This window comes from Canis lupus, chromosome 35 (genome assembly GCF_048164855.1).
Source record: "Canis lupus baileyi chromosome 35, mCanLup2.hap1, whole genome shotgun sequence".
Taxonomy (NCBI): domain Eukaryota; kingdom Metazoa; phylum Chordata; class Mammalia; order Carnivora; family Canidae; genus Canis; species Canis lupus.
In genome coordinates, this window is record NC_132872.1 from 26,999,636 (window position 1) to 27,027,508 (window position 27,873).

Genomic DNA, 27,873 nt, shown 5'->3' on the forward strand with positions numbered 1-27,873 from the left:
CAAATGGTGAGTATTGTCGTTTCTAATGGCTGAGGAATATTCCATTGTATACATAGACCACAGCTTCTTTATCCATTCATCTTTCGATGGACACCGAGGCTCTTTCCACAGTTTGGCTATTGTGGACATTGCTGCTATAAACATCGGGGTGCAGGTGTCCTGCCGTTTCACTGCATCTGTATCTTTGGGGTAAATCCCCAACAGTGCAATTGCTGGGTTGTAGGGCAGGTCTATTTTTAACTCTTTGAGGAACCTCCACACAGTTTTCCAAAGTGGCTGCACCAGTTCACATTCTCACCAACAGTGCAAGAGGGTTCCCCTTTCTCCACATCCTCTCCAATATCTGTTGTTTCCTGTCTTGTTAATTTTCACCATTCTCACTGGTGTGAGGTGGGATCTCATTGTGGTTTTGATTTGTATTTCCCTGATGGCCAGTGATGCGGAGCATTTTCTCATGTGCTTGTTGGCCATGTCTATGTCTTCTTTGGAGGAATGTCTGTTCGTGTCTTCTGCCCATTTCATGATTGGATTGTTTGTTCCTTGGGTGTTAAGTTTAATAAGTTCTTTATAGATCTTGCATACTAGCCTTTATCAGATAGGTCACTTGCAAATACCTTCTCCCATTCTGTACATTGTCTTTTAGTTTTTTGGACTGTTTCTTTTGCTGTGCAGAAGCTTTTTATCTTGATGAAGCCCCAATAGTTCATTTTTGCTTTTGTTTCCCTTGCCTTCATAGATGTATCTTGCAGGAAGTTGCTGTGGCCAAATTCAAAAAGGGTGTTGCCTGTGTTCTCCTCTAGGATTTTGATGGATTCTTGTCTCACATTTAGATCTTTTAACCATTTTGAGTTTATCTTTGTGTATGGTGTAAGTGAATGGTCTAGTTTCATTCTTCTGCATGTGGCTGTCCAATTTACCCAGCACCATTTATTGAAGAGACTGTCCTTTTTCCAGTGGATAGTCTTTCCTGCTTTGTCGAATATTAGTTGACCATGGAGTTGAGAGCCCATTTCTGGGTTCTCTATTCTGTTCCATTGATCTATGTGTCTGTTTTTGTGCCAGGACCACACTGTCTTGATGATCACAGCCTTGTAGTACAACTTGACATGTGGCATTGTGATGCCCCCCGGCTCTGTTTTCTTTTTCAACATTCCCCTAGCTATTCGAGGTCTTGTCTGATTCTACAGAAATCTTAAGATTATTTCTTCCATCTCTGTGAAGAAAGTCCATGGTATTTTGATAGGGATTGCATTGAATGTGTAAATTACCCTGGGTATCATGGATATTTTCATAATATTAATTCTGCCAATCCATGAGCATGGAATATTTTTCCATCTTTTTGTGTCTTCCTCAATTTCTTTCAGAAGTATTCTGTTGTTTTTAGGGTATATAGATCCTTTACCTCTTTGGTTAGGTTTATTCCTAGGGCTCTTATGCTTTTGGGTACAATTGTAAATGGGATTGATTCCTTAATTTCTCTTTCTTCAGTCTCACTGTTAGGGTATAGAAATGCCACTGAATTCTGCACATTGATTTTGTATCCTGCCATATTGCTGATTTGCTGTATGAGTTCTAGCAATCTTGGGGTGGAGTCTTTTGGGTTTTCTATGTACAGTATTATGTCATCACACTGCAGACACTTTGTTTTCAGTTATCTAATTTAACAAGGGATAGCGACCAGAGAATGTGAATATGTTTTAAAGTGTCTTTTTGTGGTCCACTACAAAGGAACACCTTAAATGAATTTCCTACAAGTCCCAATCTTATTCAATCCAAAGACCACTTCCTAAATAAATTCATCTAGTAAAACAAACAAATACTTCCTGCTATAGCCTTTGTGGAAGAACATAGTAGGATTCTGTAATTAAAAGATGTATATGATCAAGTTGGTGATCATTACAGATGAACAAGTTTGAGTTTCTTGGCTCTTTCACAAAGTCATATCCTGACCTCACATGTATCATGCCTGGGGTATATTCCATATCATTTTCTACAATTTGTCTATTTCAAATTGTGCCTTCAGCTTTATTTTCTTCTTGAAATTTTTATAAACTTCAAGGTGTCAAGGAATGGATAAGACAGAGTCACAACACACTGGTCACATCGGGGGACTCATTAATACTGGATGATGGTCATAGGACACCCTGGGCTGACACTGAGGGAAGTAGAATGTGACTAGTTAAAAACAAAGGAGTTGATAAACACTGACACACAAACCCAGGTTTTCCTTAGATTACAGATAACTACTCCTTATGACTATTTTAACCATTTTTTTTCTGTGACTTTTCAATTACATCATCACACATTGTTTGCTTCACTTTATGAGAACTGATGTTTGTACGACAAACGGTGCTAATTGGAGAGGATTCTGAGTCACCTTTTTAGAGTAAAGCCACCTGGATTACTGCTTTTCCCAGAGTGACTCTTCTGTTCTGCAAGAAAGACAATCAGGACATGCTCTCCAGGCCATTTTAATATGAAATACAAAAGCTTAGAGATCCCCTGTAAATAATTGAAGGCAACCATTAGGAGTAGAGCCAACCATTCTCTTAATGGAGAGGTCATGAGGGACAATAGGCAGAGAACCTCTCTGAAAAAGTCCAAGGAACATTTGGTGGTTTATAATTGATTTTTCTGGGCAGATTTCCTTTTTTTCAAATAGTAATTATATCAGTGTCATTAATAATGGCTGTTGCAAGGGGCCTTGCTTTATTCTCCAAGGAAAAAATTATATCTGGTCAGAGAAGCCTCATAATTATTTCTACTCATTTGAAGCAGATAACAGACTTAGGTTTTTTCCCCCTCATTTGAGAATCTAAGACACTTAAGCCTTCCCCTGAGGAATCAGGATAATAATAGCAGAGCCGGGAAATGAAGCAGCTTACTACACATCGCTTACTATGCGGGAATAAGCTAAAAGAGTTTTGCTGTAATAGTTTAACTCCCAGAGCACTTTTGTAGTAATTATTTTTTTTCTCTAAATTTTAGAGGTCTGATGCATTTCTTGAGGATGTTAAGTATCTTTCTAAATTAAGAAAGTATGGCATTTTCTCACAATTTCTTTGGAAAAAGATGTACTGATTAACAATTAGAAAAGATTAGCCAAATATCAGAGTTTAGAGGATTGTTTGAAGCAGAGAAATGCCTCAGTTTTCAGCCTTGCCTTTATTAAGACACTTATTTGACTATACTGGGTAATACATATCTAGATATAAATTTCTTGGGAAATGACCTTTCTTGATTTACTTTTATATTTACACACACACACACACACACACACACACACACGTACAAACACATAGATTCCTGTAATTCTTTTGCCTAGGCTTTTCTATACTATGAATTGAACTATTAATCTTTCTGTGGCCCTTATAAAACTATATGGCACAGGACTTGAAATATTTTTTGATATTTTAATTAATACTGATGGGGGAAAAGTTCAAATATTTTATTATATCTAATGACCTGAGAAGTCACTGTGTTGGTTCATAAAATCAAGTTTAGAGATCTCTTTCATAAATTAAATTTTTAATTATTCACAAAATATTAATTACTTTCTTATATATCTTTACTACCCAGGAGTATTTATATAGTGAGAGAAGACTATTGTTTCTTAGGGCAGCTTTATTCTTTTGTAAGGCAGGGGATTTGTGCTTTCATGGGATCTGGTCTACATGAACTATCAGAAATTGTTAAGGTCTTACAAGAGTCAAAGCAACATAAGTCCTTAATTATAGCTGAATGTAAAGCTGAAGGTATAAGTTGTTCTGCTTAAGCTTCATCATGAGGCTTATGCAGAGGATAAATAAAAAATCTTGGAAATGTAGTTAGGTTTTTTATTTTACTTTTATTTTAGAGAAAGAAAAATAACTACACGGGCTATTTAAATGACACAACTGAGTTATTTGAAAAAAAGAGATCTGTTCTATGTACGAAGCTATTGTATATTGAATTTTGGACAGCATATAGTGCAATATTCTAAGAAAATTCTAAAAAATGAAATGGCCATATCATTGAACTATCCAGAATATGTTTTAAAGCCATGGGTATTTCAGAATAGTTATATAGCATTTCCTCACAGACAATTTTCTGTTGAAGCCAAATTAAAGCACCAGAGTTCCCTCCAAGAAGACGTATAGTGGCCAACTTCTAAGATTGACCGATCCCCTTCCTTCTAGTATTTATACCATAATGCAATCCCAGGATTGGTCTGTTTGACCGGTAGAATATGACAGAGAAGACAGTAACTGCTAAGATTAGGTTATAAAAGATTTGTATTCTTTTTTATTTGTGACCAAGCCCACTTGATGGGAAGATGAAGTTTCCTCTCACAAAACCGAACTTGAAAAAAGGATCCCTAGCCTCAGTTTCACTGACTGCAGCCCAAAATAGCTTGACTACAACCTCATGGAAGACCTTGGGCCAGAACAGGCAGCAGAGCCACTCTTGGATTTCTGATTCTTGGATACTTTGTGAGATAACACACATTCATTATTTCAAGCTGCTAAGTGTTTGGGTAATTTGTTATACAGTAACAGAAAACTAATACAATTGATCTTTAGATGAGGTTAATGTTCAGTATCCATCCCAATAAGGGTAGCCTATTTAGTAGCATCTTAAAGTGGGGGTGTTTTCTAAGAAGAGACAATATAAATTATCAGAAAAGAGCTGGCCATGCATTCAGGATACCTGTATTGTGGTCTTGGCCAATGTCACGGGAGCCACAATCATTCTGGGTCTAGCATGCTAATATACATCAGAGTTAGATTAAATTTGCCCTATTGACCATGCATATTTTTAAATTCTATAATTCTAAGAAGATGATTTTCACACTTTCAGTTTGGAAATCCCTTTGCAAATGAACTCTTTTTACCACAATATTGCTTACTTTTTGATATATGTCTATTTTCCTAAGTGATTAATAAATAGAGAAGACTGCTTTTGCAAGGATGGTAGCGAGGGAAAGAGACTGTTTGGCTGTGATGTATCCTCTGCATTACCTACTTTGGCCTTTATGGAGTAAGAAGAAAGACAAGGAAGAAATGAGAACCATGAGGGAAGACATGAAAAGGTGGGCACAATAAAATAATTTACCCCAATGAGATAGTAATGGAATAATAAAATCTGCCAAAATAAGCAGAACTTTATGCTTAAAGAATTGTCCTCATATGTAAAAAATTTACCTTAACCAGAAGAGCAAAAATCCTATATCAAAGCTAAATATAGCTTATGTTGTCATCAATATATTTAATATATATTGGGAAAGCACAATAATAATAAAACTATTTTTCTATGTGTATGGCCATATTACTGTACATTTATATGTAATTTGTAAGAAATTTTTTTGTTTCTTATTTAATGTTAAATGTTTTACAGTTCAAAACTATGTAAATTCACGTTAAGAAATTTATTTTGAGATTTCCAAATTAAAATGTTATCATATGCTTATATTAAAACTTCTTCAGTGACAATACAATAATATGGGATAGCATGAACTGGTTAACATTAATGTGGATGGTATTTTTTAAGTGTAGGAACTGGTTCTGCTCTGTAGTTTACTACATAGTGTATTAGTTACCCTCTTTATACCTGTTTGGCTTATTACCATATCATCTATAGAATAGAATAATCCTTTTGGTGCAGTTTGGATAAGATGTCATTCTGTTTGGATGGCAAAAATGTAAAGCACCTTAGAGCAGGGACTGAAACCATATAAAACCCAAACTGGTACCAATATTTTAACTAATGCCAATGTTAGTAGGTTATGCTACTATACATAATAAGGTTGAATGCTTGTTCTTTCTGAGTAGTAAGATTGTTTATAATTTAAAAGTATCATTTAATCTATTCCTAATAATAGCTTATTTGTTGTTACCATTTGTCTCCCAGCAGATGAGGAAATTCAAGTTTAGGGAAAAATAATAATTGCTATGGTCATACAGTTAATTAGTGTCAAAGCCTGAATTCTAACGCAGGTGTGTCAAAAACCACTATGGGTAGATAGAGCATTGTATCCTTTGATTGTCAAGAGCTGAAAGGGAGTTTTATTTTTCTTTTAAAAATATTTTATTTCTTTATTTGATAGAAAGAGCACAAGCAGGGAGAGCAGTAGACGGAGAGGGAGAAGCAGACTCCCCACTGAGCAGGGAGCCCCATGCAGGACCTGATTCCAGGACTCAGAGATCCTGACCTAAGCCAAAGGCAGATGCTTAACTGACTGAGCCATCTAGCACCCTGGGAGCTTTAAAATAATAATTTAAGGCCATTTTCAATTTGACTGAGGGAAATTGAAGAGTTTAAGGGCTTACCCAAGGTCTACAACTAGTTAGAGGCAGAGTTGTAGTAGAAATACTCAGTTCAGTTTCATTTCAATTGCTTTATGATTTTAAATTATAGTGCATTTTTGCTTTTGTGAGTCAAATATTTTATGTCACAAATATCAGGATTAATTGACCAAAGAGACACCAAAATTAAATAAGGAATAGAAGAAAAATTAGATAAACAATAGTCTAGTCACTTTTAATGTTTTATCAATATCTAAATATACTTTTATTACAGTTTCTTACTAAGTTGCCAATTGGCTAAAACCTAAGTTGTACTCATGAAGTAGGTAGGTATTTGTCATTAGCTAGCAGCTAATAAACAGGTCATAAAATGAGTTAATATAGGTAGTGCATTCAGTAAATGTAAGTACTATTTTTATTTTTTTAATAATCCAGTTTAGTTATTAACACCAAGACTTTGTTCTCTACCTTAGTCAAGATTGGAAAAGCAGTTTCAAAGATCAGAAATGTACAAACATTTTAGCTTTCAACTCTTTTTGATTTTTCTAATTTATCCAACAGAAATCAAATGTGGGTCTTGCAGTAAATAAGGGCTGGTTTTCTAACTCTAGGAAAACAAACAAATCTTGAATGTTAGACTTACCCTCTGGCAATAAAAAAAAAATCTGCAAATCAAGTCAGGCAGCAGAGGCACAGAGCAGCTCACATATTTCTTACAGAAAATTTTTATAAAATGGTTGAATTTTCCATATAATATTACAATCTTTTGAAACCTACAGAGCCTAAAAAAATGATGCTTAAAAATACACAGTTTGAAAACACATGCATGCCTTTCACAAAAGTATTCATTGAAGTGAGCTATTGTTAGGGAGAAAACCCTACCAAATTCCTGACTGGCACCAAGAAAAGTTGCTATTCTTTACCCTCTGTATGGTACATATTTTCCTCTAGTAGCATTTCCTAAATAAATCCCTCAAGGAAAATGGGGCCAAACAATGAACTCTGTAAACTACCATCCCATCTTTTATAGGAAATGTCTCAAGATAACTTGATTTTTCACATAATTACAGGTTTCAAAATCCTCAGAAGAAATAAATGCATCTATTCAACATAGATTTTCTTATATAAAGTTCTGGATGAAAGAGAGTAGCAGTAGAGTATCAGAAGAAAAAGGATAAATTTATGAATTGGTAATTATGTTTGTACTTCTAGCTCCACACTGTAATTGTTTAAAGAACAGGCAAAAATATGGTTGTATTTTTAACTGCATTTAAAATAAGCAAATCTTACATTCTTCCCCAGGGAATATGATTCAGTCAACATTTTAATAAGGCCAGTGATCAAGGAAAAACTTGTTAAGTATTAGATAACACAATATAATTGCAGCTCTTAGCTTGAAATTTATATTAGGTAATCAGGCAAGATTTACCTACAGGCATTATATAACAGTATTTACTCTTTCATCATTTTAGGATGGAAAGTTAGATGTCTGACTTGTATATTTAACTTTCAAGAGTAGTAACATTATATTTACATTTTCCACTAATGGAAGAGTAGTTCTTTGAAAGCTGAATGAAATATGAATTCAAGGCGACATTACATTAGAAAAATTGGTGTCAGTCAGTGAGATTTTTGTCTGATTTTCATCAAACCATATCAAAAATTTAGAGGAAGTTTGAATTTGTGTCCTTGTTATTCCCCAGAAAGAATTTTCTGAAGGAATGAAAAGATAATAGAAAAATACTAATTTTGCATACTCCAAGACTATGCTGATTCTTGGTAGACATTAGACCAAATATTTTACCCAGAATAGTTGCTAGTATTCCTTCTCACTACCTCCCCTCCACACTCAAAGGGACATTTGTGATCCTCTGATAATTTGATATTATGGTGGGTTCTATAACCTCTACCCAAGCCATATATTATACCGCATTATTTCTTCTCTCTTAACAATAACTTTTAAGAGGAGGTAGAAATTTATGTAATTAATCATTTTAAAATAGCCATGTTTTTTTCTTAGAAATGCAAAAACTTAGTTGTAAAATATAGAGATTGCTGAAGAGATTGGGTGATTTTTTTTTCATCTTTAAGGTTTTGACATACATTTCTGTAATTTTAAAAAATATTTCATATTTTTCTTGGAGGCATCGAATCTCTCATTCTTCCATTACTCTTACTTGCTTATCTACTATCACCTAGCAAGACAAGACACGATAAAAATAATAAGCTTATGCAGTCATGGGATTTCTGAATTGGAAAACAACTTACTTTACCCTAACCTCATCAAAAAAGAAAGGGAGTTCAGGAAAGTGAGGAGGAAGCAGTTTAAGAAAAGGACAACCAGAATGTCAAAGCAACTGACTCTGATGTTAGGACGTGAAATTGAATTGAAATGTTGTGGGACTAAGAGCTGATTGAAATATAATACAGCAAGTTGACAGAAGCGTGGTTAATGAATGTGCAGCCTTATCTGGTCCTACATAGAACATCAGGGCTGGGGTTGCACTTCTGGCAACTGTATTTCACCAAAAAAAAAAAAAAAAAAAAAAAAAAAAAAAAAAAAATCTAAGGCCCTTTGAGTAAGATGGAGGGAGTATTGCTTTATTGTTCTTGGAAACAGAATGTAAATTTTGACACTCATTATGTTTATAACCTTCATTTAAGTCTATAGATTGAGGTGTATTATGAAGTTTTGAATGAAGTATAGACTGCTTAGTTCTCCCCACTTAATTTTTTCCTTTTTTTGAATGTACCAAGCCTTTGACATACTAAGCTCAGCTTCTATCATTTCAAATGAATTCATTTTTCCAAAGCAAACAAAAGATAACGATAGTATAACACTTATGAAAATGGAGAGAACTTAAAGCTAGAATAGTTAGCAGACACTTGTAATTTTCACGTGCATGCAGACTCCATGCTTGATGAAAGAGCGTAAATATTCTTTAAATTTCTTTCTATTTTGATGTGTGTAAACCATACAGATGCTGCTTTTGATGCAGTGCTGGCACCAGTCCCAGGTTCGCTATCACGAGAATCTCTGCTCCAGGCACAGTGGGACTCCCTGGGCTCACTCAGCTAGACAGGCTTCTATGCAGTGTGGTGTTTGCTACATAACATGGATATTGGCTATGAAATCTCCATAATGAGTGTTTGTATCAGGAAATTCCCTTGTTGTCCATTTTCTATCAGGTAATGTTGTTTTAATTAGTACCAAATGCTCATATCCAATTTCTCTGTGGTGGACATCGCAACAAACAGGGGTTATGAAAAAGAAAGGAAGAAAAAAGAACCCACAACTTTAGCAGCTCAGGAATTTGCTGATTCCAGTAGAAGCACTCAATTTTATCTGAAACTGATTTGGTCCCTTATTTATTGCATTTTGCTTCAAACTAATATACTAGGCTCTTTTTAAAAAATTTATTTATTCATGAGAGACACAGAGAGAGAGAGAGGCAGAGACACAGGCAGAGGGAGAAGCAGGCTCCATGCAGGGAACCTGAGGTGGGACTCGATCCTGGGTCTCCAGGATCATGCCCTAGACTGAAGGCAGCGCTAAACCGCTGAGCCACCTCGGTTCCCCAAGGTTCTAATATCATACGCATCATACAGCATCTATAGAGGTCTTAGCCTCTAACAATGGTGCAGTGTTTAAGTCCACGAGTATGTTTAGAGGGTTGTGATCATCTTCCCTCTCTCCACACTGGATAAAGTGGAGTAAGGGAGAGTCAGGGCTTCTAGAGACGTACAACTCAAAGCATGGTCCTTGGAGCAGTACTGCTAGCATTCCCAGGGAGCTTGTTTCCAATGTGAATCCTTGTCCCACTCCCCATACCAACAACTCACCTTCAATCAAAAGAACCATAACCTGCAATGCCCTCCTCAATCACACTTTTCTTAGTTCCTATATAATAACCACATTTAGGTTAACACGCAAGTTCACATTTAGATTGCAAAATGTACAAGTTAGAGAAGGCCACCAGGGAAGGAGGCTGCAAAGAATGAAGGTGATATGTTTCTGTGTCTGATGAGTACATTAAGGTAAGAGTAGTATTCATGGGAGTGAAGAGGAAATTCTCTTTTTCCCTTGGGCAAATACCAACGTGAAGGAAATATAACAAAAGAAAATGAGGAATGTATACTGAGCATTTCATAAAAAAAGGAAGATTTTGTTTTCTTTCTTCAGTTGACTATTTCTTCAATAATTTCTTCATGTATTTTTAATCAAATAAAGACACAGATTTACTGATTATATATCTTTAGGGAAAAAGAGCAATATTTATTGAATTGTTATCTGGGAAAAAACTATCTTGAGAAAGTTGAATAAGAGAGGAGAAAGAAAGAGGCTTCTATTAAGTTTGGTATTAAGTATGTGACTTCACAAAGGACATCATGAATGCAAACTTCTCTCAAAAGAGGCTGCCTTAAATCACCCCTGAGAGATGAAAATAACATAATCCAAAGTTTCCTACCATTCTCCTCACCCTTTTTTGTTTTAAATACACTGTTCTCATGACACAAAATTATATAATTGCATACAAAACTAATAGGTACTTCAGGGGTAAACTAGGTGAAATAATGGCAGGATATTAATCCAGTATTTTATGTAGATAATTACTGACCATGTAGATATAAGAAATGCTTCCTTTCTCATGATGAGTCCTCTTGAACAAAAATCTAAAAAGTGCTGACTGTGATAAAAATTAAGAAGAGAACTTTAAGGAAAAGACTTTACCAGTTGCCAGTGTCTTTAAATACTGGATGTAAGAATAATGAACTGTTATGGGGGATTCATGTTTGCAAAATGAGCTACCAGTTGGTAATTAGTGGAGTTGTACAGCACCCTGGTGAAATAGGTATGTTTTATCGCTGCCATTTTACAGATGCAAAATGGGCATTGGAGAGTAATGAAGTGTTTGGCCTCCGGGAGCCCAGAAAATCAGTATCAGCAGAAAGCATTGACTTTTTTGAGACATCCAATTGTGATGTACGTACCAAGGCCAGCATTAACAACCACTTACTGGCTGTGTGATTTTGATGAAGTTACAGACCACCGCTGTACTTTCGTTCCCTCATCTGTAGAATGGGAAGACTAATAGTATTTATCCCAAAGCACTGTTATTTGGATTGAATTATTCAATCCACGAAACACACTTTTAAAAGTACCTAGCATGTAACTAGCCAAATATTGTTGTCCATGAATTATTAACTGTGTGCCTTTTGGAGTGCTGGGGATGTGAAAGGAGAGAGGAAATTCTTGCCCTCCAGGGCTTACATTCTACTTATTAACAGAACATCCTTTTAGCTGATGGAGGTATGTGTATGGGTCTTTGTAATGAATAGGTAGAAACAGGGAGTTCTGGAGGCTTGCTTTCTTTGTGTTTTTTTAAATTGCTGGAGTAATCTCACAGTGGCTGGGTGTCTTTTCTCAATTTCCTAGGAATGAGTTCTGAAGGAGAAGATTTTTACTAACCTCTTCAGAATAGACTGAGAGCAAGCTGTTTCCATGTTAGGCACTGACTGAGCATTGGGTGACAAAGCCAAGCAAGAAATGGCCTCCTCTCTTGAGGGGCTCACAAACTTGTGCAAGAGTCAGACACATACATGAATGAGTCTAATCAAGACTGACTTTGGCTCAGTCGGTCAAGCATCTGACTCTTGGTTTCGGTTTGGGTCCTGATCTCGAGGTTGTGAGATCGACCCCTAGGTCAGGCTCCACACTCGCACGGAGTCTGCTGGAGATTCTCTCTGCCCCTCCTGCTTGTGCTCTTTCTCTCCCAGATAAATAAATACATCTTAAAAAAGAAAAAAAAAAAAAAAAAGACTAACTGGGACGCCTGGGTGGCTCAGTGGTTGAGCGTCTGCCTTTGGCTCAGGGTGTGATCTAGGGACCCGGGATCAAGTCCCACATCAGGCTCCTTGTGATGAGCCAGTTTCTCTCTCTGCCTATGTCTCTGTTTCTATTTCTCATAAATAAATAAAATAAAATCTTTAAAAAAAAAGACTAACTTTGAGAAATACAATAAAAGACCAAGGAAGAGGTGAAAGAGAAGTGCCTAGGGCAGATGACAAAAGGAGACAAAGAATTAAGGATGTGAACAAAAAGGGTAAAGAGAGAAGGGAAGAGTAGAGATGAGGAAAGGGCATGTTTGATATTCAATGGGATTTCTGGTATCTTGTGACTGCAAGAGGCTTTGCCGATTTTTGAGGTGGGGACTGAGGGTGTGGAAGCAGATAATGTCTTAGTTTTGCTTAAATAACTTTCTAGGCCCAAGATGGAGGCTCCTACCTGAAGTGTCACATCAGCAAACCAAATACGACTTCGGTATCCCTGTTGACGTAAACTCTGTTGGGCCAAAAATACAGTATATCCAGTCAGCCAGTCCCCAAACGCCAAGCCAACTCTATACTTCTTTCCTTCCTTCTTGTCCCAAATAAGATTAAATATGTGGCCTCAGTCAATCAGCTATTTTCAATTTTTCTCTTCTCTGTTTATTTTTAACCTATAAAAGCTTCCTGCCTTCTGCCCCATTTTGCAGTTCTCTGAGACCATCCACCTCATGAAGTATTAAATAAAATGTTTGTAACACCTAAATTGTCTTTTATTTTTTTTAACAATTCCCTCATTATGTGGGTTCTGTTTTGTTAGTAAGTAAATATGAAATAGAATTTTTTGGCAACATATTTGACTTTCTTCATTATTGTAATGCTTTTTCATGTTCAAAGTATATTCGCTTGAATTTAAAAAAACGAACACTTTGTGAGTATGAAAAAAGTAACTAAGAATGGGAGGGACGCAAGAGACAATATATAATTAGTTATAATCGACAAACAACATGTTTTCTTCTCCATATCCCTCTCATCACACACAGATAGAAGACAATGTAGAGTCTTAATTTTTATATATAATTATAATGTGAAAAACACTGTTCCCTGTAGTATTTTTTAATGTGTATGTACATTTAATTTCAGTAGACAAAAATGAAAAAACAGGACTAAGAAAGTTAAGATCTGAGCCAAACTCAAATTTTTGAACACTCAGGCCAGGGCCCTTTTCCAATAGTCTACATTCCCCAAGAAAAGGTCACTGGTGACAACAGTATGCTGTTTGACCTCAGGTGTCTGTAGACACTTCACATTCTAAGCAGCTTAACTTCTTTCCTGTTTTACAGAATAATGCTCTTCAGGACAATTTAATAAAATAGCATGAGTTCCTGAAAGAATGATGTAAATTAATGGCTTAAATGTCTGTGGATTAATTATGAGTTAGCAACACAGAGAAACTTCGGTAAAAAATAAATAGAAAGTTTAAAATACCGTAAGTTAAAGACTGAGGCACCAATATTAAAGACTGAAGAGAACATGAAGATTATAAAGAGCTGAGGCTTAATATTCTTTCACAGTTCCAGGACACCTAGTGGCTCAGTGGCTGAGCATCTGCCTTCGGCCCAGGGCATAATCCTGGAGCCCCGGGATCGAGTCCCCCATTGGGTTCCCTGCATGAAGCCTGCTTCTCCCTCTGCCTGTGTTTCTGCTTCTCTCTCTGTGTGTGTCTCTCATGGATAAATAAAATCCTTTAAAAATATATTCTTTCACAGTTCCCTGAGCACAGAAGTACCTTAGCTAATAGTTGGTGCAACCACCCCTATGTATCACCTTTATCTGTTCCTGCTCTCCCGTCTCACCTAGTGTCTATGGTTGTTTTGTTTTGTTTTGTTTTGTTTTTTACTGTAAAGGCTTATAACTGGCACTTTCTTTATAGACCTAAATGTGGGTTATGAAAGTCAATACAGAGAACCGGAAGTGCCAATGTTGGTTTTTTTTTTTTTTTTTTCCTGCACATCTCATTAAGATTTGTAGCCAACGATTGCCTGGAGCCAGACTATGGCAGTTCAGTGTCTTTATCTTCACAGAATGAACTCTGATATATAATTTATACTCCGGAGCTCCCTTTGGTCACTCTGAGTTTGACTGGCATTTTTTTCATTCCTGCTTCCTGATTCTTTATCAGTTATCCTGGGAGCTTTCATAATTAATCACTTGCTTACAAAATCCTGTCTCAGGTCTGCTTTTGGGCAACTAGGTCTAAGACAAAAAGCAAATCTATTTTGAATCCATCCACTCACCCACCCATTCATATTTATCTATGCTTGCCACGTCCCCCTCTCTCTCACCTCCATCCAGGTACTTCTGTCCCCCATCCCACTCAGGTGAACAGGCGACATTCAAGACAGCATGGGGCACACTCTGTTCATTCTACACTTCTCTGTATCTGTATAATCATGTATACATATACACACCTGGGGGATATTTATGTTCTAAAATTAGGATGATTTGTACATATATTTCTTTGTATCTTTTCTTACCAAATATTTAGTTTGGTTCCTGATAAAGAAGGAAATTAGCACTTTAAGAGTTGTTCTAGTTATAAGTTTTATAAAAATATTTGCTTAGAAGTAGAAATCATTTTATAGGTGCATATAGGTAAAATGCACAGTTAACAATATGAAGCCATAGTTGGGAAGAGTTTTAATCCTATCAGTCATTTTATGTTCTCTCTGAAAGGCTTCATAGTCTAACATCTTGGATTATTTGTCTATACACTGTGTATTTGTATGAAAAGACAATGTTTTTTATTTAGTTTGTATACAATTCTCATGCTATTGTATACTGGTTCAATGTTATATTATGTGTCAAATATTTTCTTAATTCTTCCTTAAATTAAATGATTTCTAATACTGATTTAGTGTGCTTTTCATCTGGAGGTCTGTTTATAAAATTGACTTTTTCAACCCACTAGAAGAGTTGACACTTTCCTTTCCGTTTTGTAAATGTGAAGTGTGAAACAGGGAGAGTAATTGAGTTTTCTTTGCCACAGGCATGAACTAGGAATCCTTGGATTCCAACTCTATGTTTACTACATGTTTAGTAACTCCATTAGCAGTGGATAATTGCCATTTTCTTACAAAATAGACTCTTTCATAACTATCTATTCTATGATTAAAACATGGAAATTATGTTAATTACCATTTTTCAGAATATTATTGATTTCTGAAATTTCGATTGGATGAATATGGTTCTTTTTTTTAATCTTACAGAATCTGTAAGATTTGTCCTTATGGGAAATTGTAAGTTATCTTCATCGTCAAACATATGAAGTGTAAATGACTATAAAATGAGAATTATTTTCTATGTATAAAATGCAGCCTTCAAAAAACATAGAAGAGTATTCTGATTCTGGAAAGTTGCTTATATATGTGCCCATTGCTTTTTTAAATAATGAGAATTTTTGCATACCTAGAGATCTATTTAAACTAGTAGAAAATATGTATATTTTGTGACAGCATGCTAGAGTTATAACATTTGAAAGGGTAGCTCAACAGGATTTCTGAGCACATGCTGGCCTGGCTAATGTACAGAATCTGTAATCCAATTAAAACTCAGTAAATTTCTCCTTTCTTAGACTATGGAGTTATTCCCGGGAGTTCATGATAATGACAGTTTTCATTGACGACATAATGTGGAAATTATTAGAGTGTCAAAAATAGATACAGCAGGCTACTGAGTTACCTCTCCCTTTTCAAACTTATATTTACTCAGAAGCAATAGAATAGAAGGGAGACTTTTATTTCTGTTCTTGTCCTGTATCTCTTCAAAGGAAATAAAAATTTATTTGTGATGTCCCTTGCATCTGGTATAAAAGAAGTTCCTTCTTACTGTAGCATACAAGTAGAAATTATATATATTTTTTATTTTTAAATTTAATGTTCCCTTTATCAATATTCCAAAGCAGTATTAGCAGAATGAGACATATCAGAATTGCTATGTGGTCTGCTGTGTGTCTATAGTCACAATATCATAATGGTGAGGAAAAAGGGGGAGAGACGGAAAGAGGAATGTGAATACAATAAAGGTAAGGAAGTATATAACTTGGGAAAATATTGTAGTTGAGAATAATTTTAGATGACAGAAATGAAAATTAAGATTAAGTTGATTTATTCACCAGATTTATCTTGATAGATTCTTTAAAAAGTGAAACAGCCGAACTAAATAAAGAAAATTTTTAATCCATCAGCTATTTCCACTTATCCTTTAAATCATCCTTTCCAAATTATAGTGAACTATACCTTTAAACTCATTAGCAAACAGTATGTGTTACACAAACTGTTTCTAGGTTATAGCAATTCCATTTTACCACGTCTTCCAAATGAATTCAAAAACAATGTTATGTCAACTAAACTGTATGTTGAAGGAGTTACTACATCTTAGTATATTAAAAAAATCCCTATAGTAAGTCATGACAGAAATGAACATCTTGTGTCTTCTACTTTATAATCTGATGTAAAACAAATTAATTAAGAAAGTATAAGCATAATAGTAAATTAGAGGGTTTTCAAAGACATAGTAGGTATGAGGTTAGGTCAAAGAACAGATTTTAAAGTAAAATAATATAACAACATGCTCAATATATACATATATACACATATATGTATATGTAGTTTTTTAGGAAGCTCCAAATAAGACCTACTTTCTCATAGTACTTGATCTCGTAGTCCAGAATGGCTCCATTGGAAAAAGCAGGTGCTTGCCATGATAGGGCAATGCTATTTTGGGATGCCCAGTCCTTCCTTACCACACCTATCAGGGAAGGTGCTGAAAGGAAAGAAAATAACTAAGAATTAATTGGCAGGAATCATTCTCCATAATCCTTTCTTTAATATTTTGTCTTCCAAGGAAAACAGAACTCTTGTTGAAGAGGACAGCAATTATTGATGTCAGATTAAAAAGAAAGCCCTAGGATCTACTCTATTTAATCCAAATAGAGTATTAAAATATATTTAGAAACATTACTAGGGAACAGGAAAACTCAAATAGCCCAGGAATGAGAGCCAGAACTCCTCATCATAGTCTTTGTTAGAGGAGGACATTTCCCTATAAACTGGCTTTGATTTAGGCTATGACATGAAGTATAATACACTTGGATCATATATATATATATTATCAAATTTAAGTCTGCTATAGAAAAATACTCTGCAATTACAAGATCATTTATAGGCTTTTCTTTCTCCTCAAGACTTGGTACTTTATAAAGTCTTAGTACTTTATAAATGTTTATGTCACAAACTTCTTAACTATAAATTATTGCATATCAACAGGAGAATTATTTCTTCTGCATGATTTCTGTGACAGTTGAATAAAATTGTAACAATTAATTTCTGAAGTTTATTTTCAGAATCATGTCCTCCCCCCCCCTTTATAACATTGTTTTAACAACCCAATCCTAACCTAATTTTTTAAAGGTTATTTATTTATTTATTCATGACAGACACACACACACACACACACACAGAGGCAGAGACACAGACAGGGAGAGGAAGAAGCAGGCTCCCCTTAGGGAGCCCAAAGCAGGACTCCATTCCTGAACTCCAGGATCATGCCCAATCAAGCAGAGCCCAATTGCTGAGCCTTTCAGGCATCCCTCCTAACCTAAACTTGCATTAAATTTCTGAAATTGCCCTTGCATGTATATATCATACATTCTTTCCTCTAATAAAATAGTCATTTTAAAGTATTCTAATTTTTAAAAACAGTATGTTTTTACATAGAAGTTAAAATTCATTCATAAAAAGAGAAATATAAATGAAATATACTGAGGTTCCATTTCTTACCAAACAGATTGGCAAAAATCCAAAAATTTGACACCAATCTCTGTTGACTAGGCTATGGGGAAAAGCTCTTTAATACATTGTCAGTGGGAATTAAATGGTACAACTTTTATGAAGGGAAATTCAACAATTTAAGGCAAATTATATGTTCATTTACACTTGGGCTTTTTGGAATCTATCCCAAAGATACAATGAACAAACATAAAGTGACATATTTACAAGACTACTCACTGAGGTTTATTTGTAAATATTGGGAACAATTTAACTGTCCATCAAAAAGGGACTGATTGAAAAACTATTCTACATCCACCAGAGAACTATGACCATAAATACTATAATGAAGTTTTTTTCAGGATATAAAGTAAGGTGGGAAAAATGTATAAAAAGCAATGTAAGGCTAAACCCAAGAATAATAAAAAAATGATAACACTGGATACCCTCAGGGGTGGGAGACAATAGGATGGAAACTATAAGGTTAGAAGATAAAAGTCTCCAAATCTGCCTTCCCTTGAAGATTTACTTTGGAACCCTATAAATGGTTAAAAGCTTAAAAAGCAAATTAACATTCAAAGAATTGAATCTATGTGTTTATGTTGAAGGTTAAAGCAAATGAATAATTATTTTTATGTTATTGAGGAGTAGGTCAGTTTGTTTTTCCTATGGGAAATGGAAATACAGATGTCAGACCAAGGAAGGTACATAAAAACTCTGTAATGCTAAACTCATAGTGTCTTTCCAACTAATTCCCAGAAATCTATTCAAATGAACCAATTGGAAGTGAGAATAGAACTTGAAAAACTGATTCTCTATGATTAAGTTTCTAAGAAAGACTCCAGTATATTTTTTTTCTGAATGCTGCCTTTGTTTTTTAAGGATAAAGTGTATCTTAAACTTTTGAAAATGACAAGTCTGATTCTCCTAAGGAAATGACTATTCTAGAAATTATATTTAGAACTCTTTCTAGCTGTTCAATGAAAGCATTATTGTTGCACTACAATATATCCTAAATAATGAGTGATAATTACTAAATATTTCTAAAAATGGAAGTTTGTGCTACAACCTAAAACAGAAATGGATAGCATGTTTCTTTGGTGTTGAGTTTAAGAAGTTCTTTATAGATCTTGGAAACTAGCCCTTTATCTGATATGTCATTTGCAAATATCTTCTCCCATTCTGTAGGTTGTCTTTGAGTTTTGTTGACTGTATCCTTTGCTGTGCAAAAGCTTCTTACCTTGATGAAGTCCCAATAGTTCATTTTTGCTTTTGTTTCTTTTGCCTTCGTGGATGTATCTTGCAAGAAGTTACTATGGCCGAGTTCAAAAAGGGTGTTGCCTGTGTTCTTCTCTAGGATTTTGATGGAATCTTGTCTCACATTTAGATCTTTCATCCATTCAAAGTTTATCTTTGTGTATGGTGAAAGAGAGTGGTCTAGTTTCATTCTTCTGCATGTGGATGTCCAATTTTCCCAGCACCATTTATTGAAGAGACTGTCTTTCTTCCAATGGATAGTCTTTCCTCCTTTATCGAATATTAGTTGCCCATAAAGTTCAGGGTCCACTTCTGGATTCTCTATTCTGTTCCACTGATCTATGTGTCTGTTTTTGTGCCAGTACCACACTGTCTTGATGACCACAGCTTTGTAGTACAACCTGAAATCTGGCATTGTGATGTCCCCAGATATGGTTTTCTTTTTTAAAATTCCCCTGGCTATTCGGGGTCTTTTCTGATTCCACACAAATCTTAAAATAATTTGTTCTAACTCTCTGAAGAAAGTCCATGGTATTTTGATAGGGATTGCATTAAATGTGTATATTGCCCTGGGTAACATTGACATTTTCACAATATTAATTCTGCCAATCCATGAGCATGGAATATTTTTTCCATCTCTTTGTGTCTTCCTCAATTTCTTTCAGAAGTGTTCTACAGAGGAAGACATAGACATGGCCAACATGCACATGAGAAAATGCTCTGCATCACTTGCCATCAGGGAAATACAAATCAAAACCACAATGAGATACCACCTCACACCAGTGAGAATGGGGAAAATTAACAAGGCAGGAAACAACAAATGTTGGAGAGGATGTGGAGAAAAGGGAACCCTCATACATTGTTGGTGGGAATGTGAACTGGTGCAGGCACTCTGGAAAACTGTGTGGAGGTTCCTCAATCAGTTAAAAATAGACCTGCCCTACGACCCAGCAATTGCACTGTTGGGGATTTACCCCAAAGATACAAATGCAATGAAACGCCGGGACACCTGCACCCCGATGTTTCTAGCAGCAATGGCCACGATAGCCAAACTGTGGAAGGAGCCTCGGTGTCCATCGAAAGATGAATGGATAAAGAAGATGTGGTTTATGTATACAATGGAATATTACTCAGCTATTAGAAATGACAAATACCCACCATTTGCTTCAACGTGGATGGAACTGGAGGGTATTATGCTGAGTGAAGTAAGCCAGTCGGAGAAGGACAAACATTATATGTTCTCATTCATTTGGGGAATATAAATAATAGTGAAAGGGAATATAAGGGAAGGGGGAAGAAATGTGTGGGAAATATCAGAAAGGGAGACAGAACGTAAAGACTGCTAACTCTGGGAAACGAACTAGGGGTGGTGGAAGGGGAGGAGGGCGGGGGGTGGGAGTGAATGGGTGACGGGCACTGAGGGTTATTCTGTATGTTAGTAAATTGAACACCAATAAAAAATAAATTAAAAAAAAAGAAATAAAAAAAAAAGAAATGGATAGCATGGTGAGTATGAAAGAAGGCTCAGATAATTTACTATTTACATTGAGTCATATTCATTACTAATAAGCTACCATTAATAAATTTATTCCTGTTGGAAATTGCATTAATGTTTTTGAATTGTAATATAATAATGTATTAAATGAGCTTTATAGAAAAATTATAACTTTAAGGTCAATTATACAAATTAGAAATTGACTTAAATATATCAGTTCATTACAAATTTTTTTTTCATTACAAATTTTGAAAATCTTTTTTTCATGTATACAATCTTATGGTTAATTTTCAGTTTAATGTACAATGTCATAAGTACTAATACTACCAGTATACTACATTTTGCCACATAATTATTTAGCACTCAAGGTCAAATGGTATAATCTTTGCAAACTGATAATAAATTCAATTACGGCAGCATATTAGAATGACTATTGATTTATACATAGGTACTATCTTTTCTATTTCCAATTCTCTACTGGTTAATTAAAAGTAAAGGTACATCACCTAGATTTTATGAGTCCTTTCCTATACTTCCATAAAATAGAAATAATGAAAATCTATTCCCTAACTACTCTGGGAAGTACTATTTACTATACCATTCTCTAACTAATCTAGTTATAGAGTCTTCACTTATAGATGGACTTCAGGGTGGAAGAACTATATAAACTCTAAAATTTTTTCACTTTTGCACACCCCTTTCATATGTAAATATCCATATTTTATATAGTCATAAAATATACATAATTTTAGATAATTATATTTTTAACCTTATATTCAAAATCCTGTTTCATATTTTTATGTTGTCTCCATAATTATTACTTTAATGGATAAAATATTCAATTATGTTTATACTTTATCAGATCATCCCCCTAATGTTGAAGTTTCCAATATTATCCTGTTTGAGTTCTCACACTTTATGCACACATTTTTTATTTTGTTCAATTATTTTACAGAGAAAAGTGCTTTATGTAATTTGGATTTTCTGAGCCATACTGTGTATTAATATATTGCTTTTGGAAGGAGCTGCACAATATACATTAGGCACACATTTTAAACAGTTAATGAGTTAAAGCACAGGATGTGGGAAACAATTTATAGGTCAATATACACCCCAAATGCTGCATTTTCTATTTTCTGAGAAGGCTAGCATCATATGGAATTTTATTTTAAAATATGGCTTTAATACATGAAACCTCAAAAATTTGTTTTGAATATATTTAATAAATATTTTTGAATATATTTAATAAATTTGTTTTTTTAATAACCCGAGTTTATGTAACATCTGAATTTGACATATTGTGACAACACAGTAGTACCAACAAAATTAAAGGGGAAAACACATTTATTCCTCCACATGAGGAAAACTAATTTTGGAACACCAAGGGCAACTATTGATTTTTACTTCTGATTCTAAAAAGTCAGAGAAGGAAATAGGGAAATAATATCTTCTGGATTCTGACAGATCAGAGACTAACTGAAAAACTTGAAGGCTCAAGCAATGTTTCCTGAGTACAGAATTGTGTATTCAGTATAGTTTTCAGTAGAATTGTATTTCTGATATACCTCCTTTCTTAAGCCTTCAAAACCTTAGCTTTGACCTTCAAAATAAATGATTATTGAATAGATTACCACAGTTTTGAAAATGGTTTTAATACAAACCTTTCTGATTACTACATTTTCTGAATCTCAAGTAGTTTACCAAGAACTACGTGGCAAAAGAAGAAAAGTACATAGTGGAGTTAGTGAACAAAGGAGATTTTATTCACATTACAATGAGTGGTATTTTCTAATGCTTGCATGGAAATATCTGAAAGAACAGTAAATTATTCTAGTTAATTATATTGCTTCGAATTAAGATTCAATTGTGTATGTGGTTAGGTGAAAAAGAGAGATAGAGGGAGAGCAAGAGCACACTCCTACGCACATATGTTTGTGACACTGAAAATCCTAAAAGTGAATCTTAGGACGAAGATAGACCTTGTAAGTCATTCCATACATTTTTTTCAGCAATCTAGAAAATCTCTCAACGTGTCCTTGTTAGCTGATTATCCACTTCTTGCTTCAATGGTTGCTGTAAAGAGTATACTACTTCATAAGGCCACCTATTTCCTTTGGAAAATCTCTAATTGCTAAAATATTCTTCCATAGAGTCATTGTTTTCTTCTTGTAACTTCAACCTAGGCCTGGTTCTTAAAGTTTAGCATTAACAGAATTAAGTCTTCACTTTTGCTCATCTATTATACTCTTTCTTCTCTTTTTTTTTCTCTCTCTTCTTCCTATCCCCTTTCCTTCCCTTTTCCTTCCTTCCTCTCTTCCTTCTTCATGTCCTTTTTTTAAGCGCTTTTCATTCTCTTTTTAAAAATTATTTTCCTTTCTTTTCTTCCCTGTGCTCCTTCTCAGAGAGATGTGTGTGCTTGTGTATGTGTGTATGTGAGTGTGTGCGTTAGGGAAAATATAGTCAATGGCATCACGAAATGTAAACAAAGAACAATAACATAATGAGTAAATGATATACCAGAAGGTGCAAATCAGGACAGACTTTTAAGACTGATTTTCCCTTTTCCTTTGCTAATGAACTGATGGGTTTAGTTGCAAAGCAAGAACAGATAGGAGTGCTTCATTCTGTAGATGCCAGAGAGAGGGATATGCTGTGATCAATACCATGATTTTACGTATGAAGTTTTGTCAATGTGATGTTTATCATGTGAATTGACATTTTTGAAACCTGAGAGCTTGCGTAAAACTATTTTTGATCTACATCTTGTTTTGGAAATGTTGATTAAACACGCTGTGCTTTATACAACATAATATATCCTAGCAGTATCTGCTTCATGTGCTTTTCTCTTGATGTTTCCCTGAATCAGAGTTCAATGGTTAATATATATTGTTACCTGCTTGCCCCATGTGGTTGAAATGTGGTTATGAGTTTTAAATATGCGTGTCATACTTATGGCAGAACTGATGCTTTGTTTTCTTTCTAAGTTCTGTCTTTTTCCTATACCTGGAAATAACAACTCTGGTATACTAAGCCATGTGACAGCTGTGATAAGATGAATAATGGCTCAGAAATATATTCATGTCTAATCCCCAGACCCTGTGAATATTCCTCTCTGGTAAAAGAGGTTGTGCACTTTTGATTAAGCTAAGGATTTTGAGATGGAAAGGTTATCCATCTCAAAATTATTATTATCCAGGTGGGCCCGATATAACCACAAGTGTAATAAGAAGGAGGCAGGAGGTGACTTGTCTACAGAGGAGAAGGCTGTGAGACAAAATATGCAGGCAACCAGGAGAAACTAGAAGAGGGAAGGAATGAATTCTTGCCAGAGCCCCCAGAAGGAACTAGCCCTTCTGACACCTTTGTCTTCTACTTGTAGGACTCATTTTGACTTCTGACACCCAGACTATAAGATAATTAATATCTGTTCCTGAGACAATAAATTTATGGTAATTTGTTATAGTAGCAATAAGGAACTTAAAATGGTTCAACTGATTCACTTTAAAGGCCTTAATTTGGGATACATTTATGGTTCTGTAGGGAAAGTGAGTAGGCTTTATTTTTTTTATTTTATAAAGATTTTATTTATTTATTTATTCATGAGAGACAGAAGGGGGGTTGCAGAGACACAGGCAGAGGGAGAAGCAGGCTCCATGCAGGGAGCCCGATGCAGACTCGATCCCGGGTCTCCAGGATCAGGCCCTGGGCTGAAGGCGATGCTAAACCGCTGAGCCACCTGGGCTGCCTGTGAGTAGGTTTTAAAAAACAAATTTCTAAGAAAAAAAAAAAAGTTTCCAAAACAGTGCTAAAAAGACATCTATCTATTACTTACCTAATTCATTTTGTTATATTTACTACTTATAAAAGTATTCAATCTGTTTCTTTTAAAAATAATTTGAAAAAAATATTTTGGGTACTCTGGTCCTAAAGATTTTCCTTCCTTAACGTACAATTTTTCAGGTTTCTCACTTCTCTGCCTTTCTTGTTAAAAAGGGGAGAGGTGTTCCTCTTTCTGATTATCCCACCATAAGTAATTGGTGAGATAGAACCATTTTTTTTCCGGTTTTTCCCCAAAGTTAAGGTTCTTCTATATTTCAAAAAGCCCTTAGCTTTGAATTTGAAGAGTCTTTCCCAAAGAAATACTAATATCAGGTAACACAAAGCTTGCTCACTCTACTTCTTTCTCCCATGCCAACGTGATGCTGGTAGTTAGCTTGAAACACCAAGTGAAAAACTGTGGAAATAGAACGTTCTGGTGGAGAAGCTGAGGTCATCATTGAATTTGAAATATTTAAAGTGAATACACAACTGTTTCTCAAGGCAGACAATTAAGTGTGTCACTGGGGGCGGAGGTGCGGCTGCTAAAACAGCTCTCCTGACATCCTACGGCAAATTGCCATCTGAATATGTGCCGACTGTTTTTGACAACTAGACAGTCACAGTTACTTGGCAGAGAGCCACACACTCCTGGACTTTTGGATACTGCGGGGCAAGAGGATTATGACAGATTACGACCACTAAGTGATCCACAAACGGATGTATTTCTAGTGTTTTTCAATGGTGTCTCTGTCCTCCTTTGAAGATGTGAAGGAGAAGTGGGTGCCTGAGATAACTCACCACCATCCAAGGACTCCCTTCTTGCTTGTTGGGACCCAAATTGATCTCCGAGATGACCCCTCTATGATTGAGAAACTTGCCACACAGAAGCCTACCACTCTAGAGACTGCTGAAAAGCTGGCTCGTCACCTGAAGGCCATCAAGTATGTGGAGTGTTCTGCTTACACAGCGAGGCCTAAATATGGTATTTGAAGAAGCAATATTGGCTGCCCTGGAGCCTCCCGAACTGAGGAAGAGCCGCAGGTGTGTGCTGCTCTGAACATCCCTCCAGGGCCCTTTCAACACAGCTGGTGTCAGCATCATACTAAAAGCAACACTGAATCAAACTAAAGATTAAAATTAGTTTTTGCAATAATGACAAATGCCCTGCACCCATCCACATGCACTTGTGTGAGGCAAGGTCCATCAGTATGGTCCCCCTTTCCCTCTCTCAGTACGAGTTAGTTTGAGTAATTGTGTATTGTCACAAAAGTGATTAGTACTATTTTTTGTTCTGTCGTTTCAAAAAAGATTTATTTTGTTTTAAAAATTATGGAAATAGGTGCACTGAAAACTCTCACTACCTGTGGAGCCACTGTGAAAAAAAATCACTTTATTAGTAATAATTCAAAGTGGTACAGCACTGTTAGCACTTAATTATACAGAGTAAGACCTGAAGCATTATCTTTAAATTCTTCTCAGCATTATCTGTGCCTTTTTAATTTCTATTTTATTAGTCTTATGACTGGCTGATTTAATATGCTCACTGTTAAGCTTGTCCTTAGGCTGCTGTTTATAGTAATTTATGCCAAACACTCCTATTGACTATTATATCATTCCAGGATGTTTGAGAAATTGTTTATATGACAGATGCTAGAAAATAATTTCCCTGAACTACAAAGAAAAAAATATCAACAAATTAGACTGGTCTGAGATTCTGCTGAACTTATTATTAACTACCAATTTTCAGTAAAAAGATATATGTTGTACCAGTATTTTCTAGGAATTTAACATATGCTATTCACTAGAATCTCAGAAAGTTAGCCTGGCTCTATAGAAAAATCAGGAATGTGCCTCTTCTCAGCATAACTTCAAACAATTCCCTTATTCATAACATCTCAATATATTAAAATCAGGAATTCAGGAAAACTGGTTTCTAGAAATTATTCTAGGTAAAAGTACTATTATTTGAGCTGTATTATATACAGTATATATGAAAATTATGTAAATAGATTGAAAATATAATATTATAGTCATATTTGAATATGCTTTGTAACTTCTGGGCCTCAGATGATTCATCAAAAGTTTGTATCATGGGGCTCCTGGGTGGCTCAGTCAGTTGAGTAGTTGGCTCTTGAGTTTGGCTCACGTCATTATTTCATTGTCCTGAGACTGAGCTCTCCCTTAGGTTCCATGATCAGTGAAGTCTGCTTGATATTCTCTCTCCTCTGGCTCTCCACACACACACACACACACACACACACACACACACACACACTCTTTCTCTCAAATAAATAAATAAATAAATAAATACATAAATATCTTTTACAAAATTTGTATCATGTTCCAGGTATATGAAAAAAAAAATAAGCCCACTTAAATACCATCAAAAAAAAAAAAAAAGAAAAGAAAAGAAAAAATGACCAGGAAAGTAATTTATTCATAAACAACTAAAATAATTTTAACTAATATTGTGGAAAGGAAGTACCTAAGTGTTAACACTTTCAAATCACAAATCTTTAAAATAATATAATGAATGGATAAAGTTCTACAAATTTTGTTGCTACATTTAAAGACAAAAAGTTTGGACACTAGAAAGAACTCTGTACAATAGATTTTAATGAAGCTGTTTTAAAAATGATGTGGATCTGAGGACACGAGAAAATAAGGTCAATACATAAGGTGACAAACACAAGTTGTAAATCAACACTCATGCTATGATTCAAAAAGATTTTTCTAAATAGCAGATACCTCCAAAGTGTATGACTAAATTGTAGAACTACCATATAACTAAATTGCAAAGTATCAAGGCCATGTTGGAAGATTTGGGGATGAATGAGAAGGTAAAGGACGACCTAGTTTCCCTATCCAATATTCAGCAATATTTAGAGGTCATTTGATGGTGCATCTACCATAAAGATGACTGACTGACCCTCATTCTGAGCATGATGATGAGAACAGAGACAAGCAAATAGGTGATATCCCCGTTTGGGACTAAGAATTCTTGAGCGTAGATTTCAAACCTGTGGCTGAGTTTCTTCTAGATCAAAAGCTTTTTTTTTTCCCTTTGCTCTGAATAAAATTGAACTGTGGGCTGTCTATTAAAAATATAATGAATATATATGCATACATATGCATAATATATATGCATATATACACTTTTAAATGGGATCACATCAAGCTATTAATAGTGGTTTCTCATGCTAGCCTAGGAGAACTAGATGTAACAAGAGAAAAACAGAAATAAATCTAACAATTGATCAATAGTTAATGAGGCCTAAATTACATTAACAAATAAATATATTATCTATAACTTTGAACTACTTGAAAAGGTTATGATTTTATTTCAAAAAGCCAGATTAATCTT

At 35.1% G+C, this 27,873-nt stretch overlaps 1 protein-coding gene and 1 pseudogene across 23 annotated transcripts in view; one reads left to right on the forward strand and one right to left on the reverse strand.

Moving 5' to 3' along the window:
• The window catches only part of EPHA6 (EPH receptor A6), an 872,277-nt gene that overhangs the window by 299,870 nt on the left and 544,534 nt on the right, over positions 1 to 27,873 (reverse strand). For 19 of the 23 annotated variants that reach the window (XR_012024450.1, XR_012024449.1, XR_012024448.1 and 16 more), the window contains 2 exons: positions 16,810 to 16,934; positions 12,571 to 12,627 (listed from right to left, as the gene is read on the reverse strand). Coding sequence is in view for 20 of the 23 variants with exons in the window: in XM_072812315.1 (XP_072668416.1) it covers positions 12,571 to 12,627; positions 16,810 to 16,934 (182 nt within the window). In the remaining 3 variants the exon portion in view is untranslated. The remainder of the gene's footprint in view (positions 1 to 12,570; positions 12,628 to 16,809; positions 16,935 to 27,873) is intronic. The other 4 variants (XM_072812309.1, XM_072812316.1, XM_072812327.1 and 1 more) reach the window with 1 other exon arrangement.
• On the forward strand, positions 22,619 to 25,566 carry LOC140624745 (cell division control protein 42 homolog pseudogene; annotated as a pseudogene).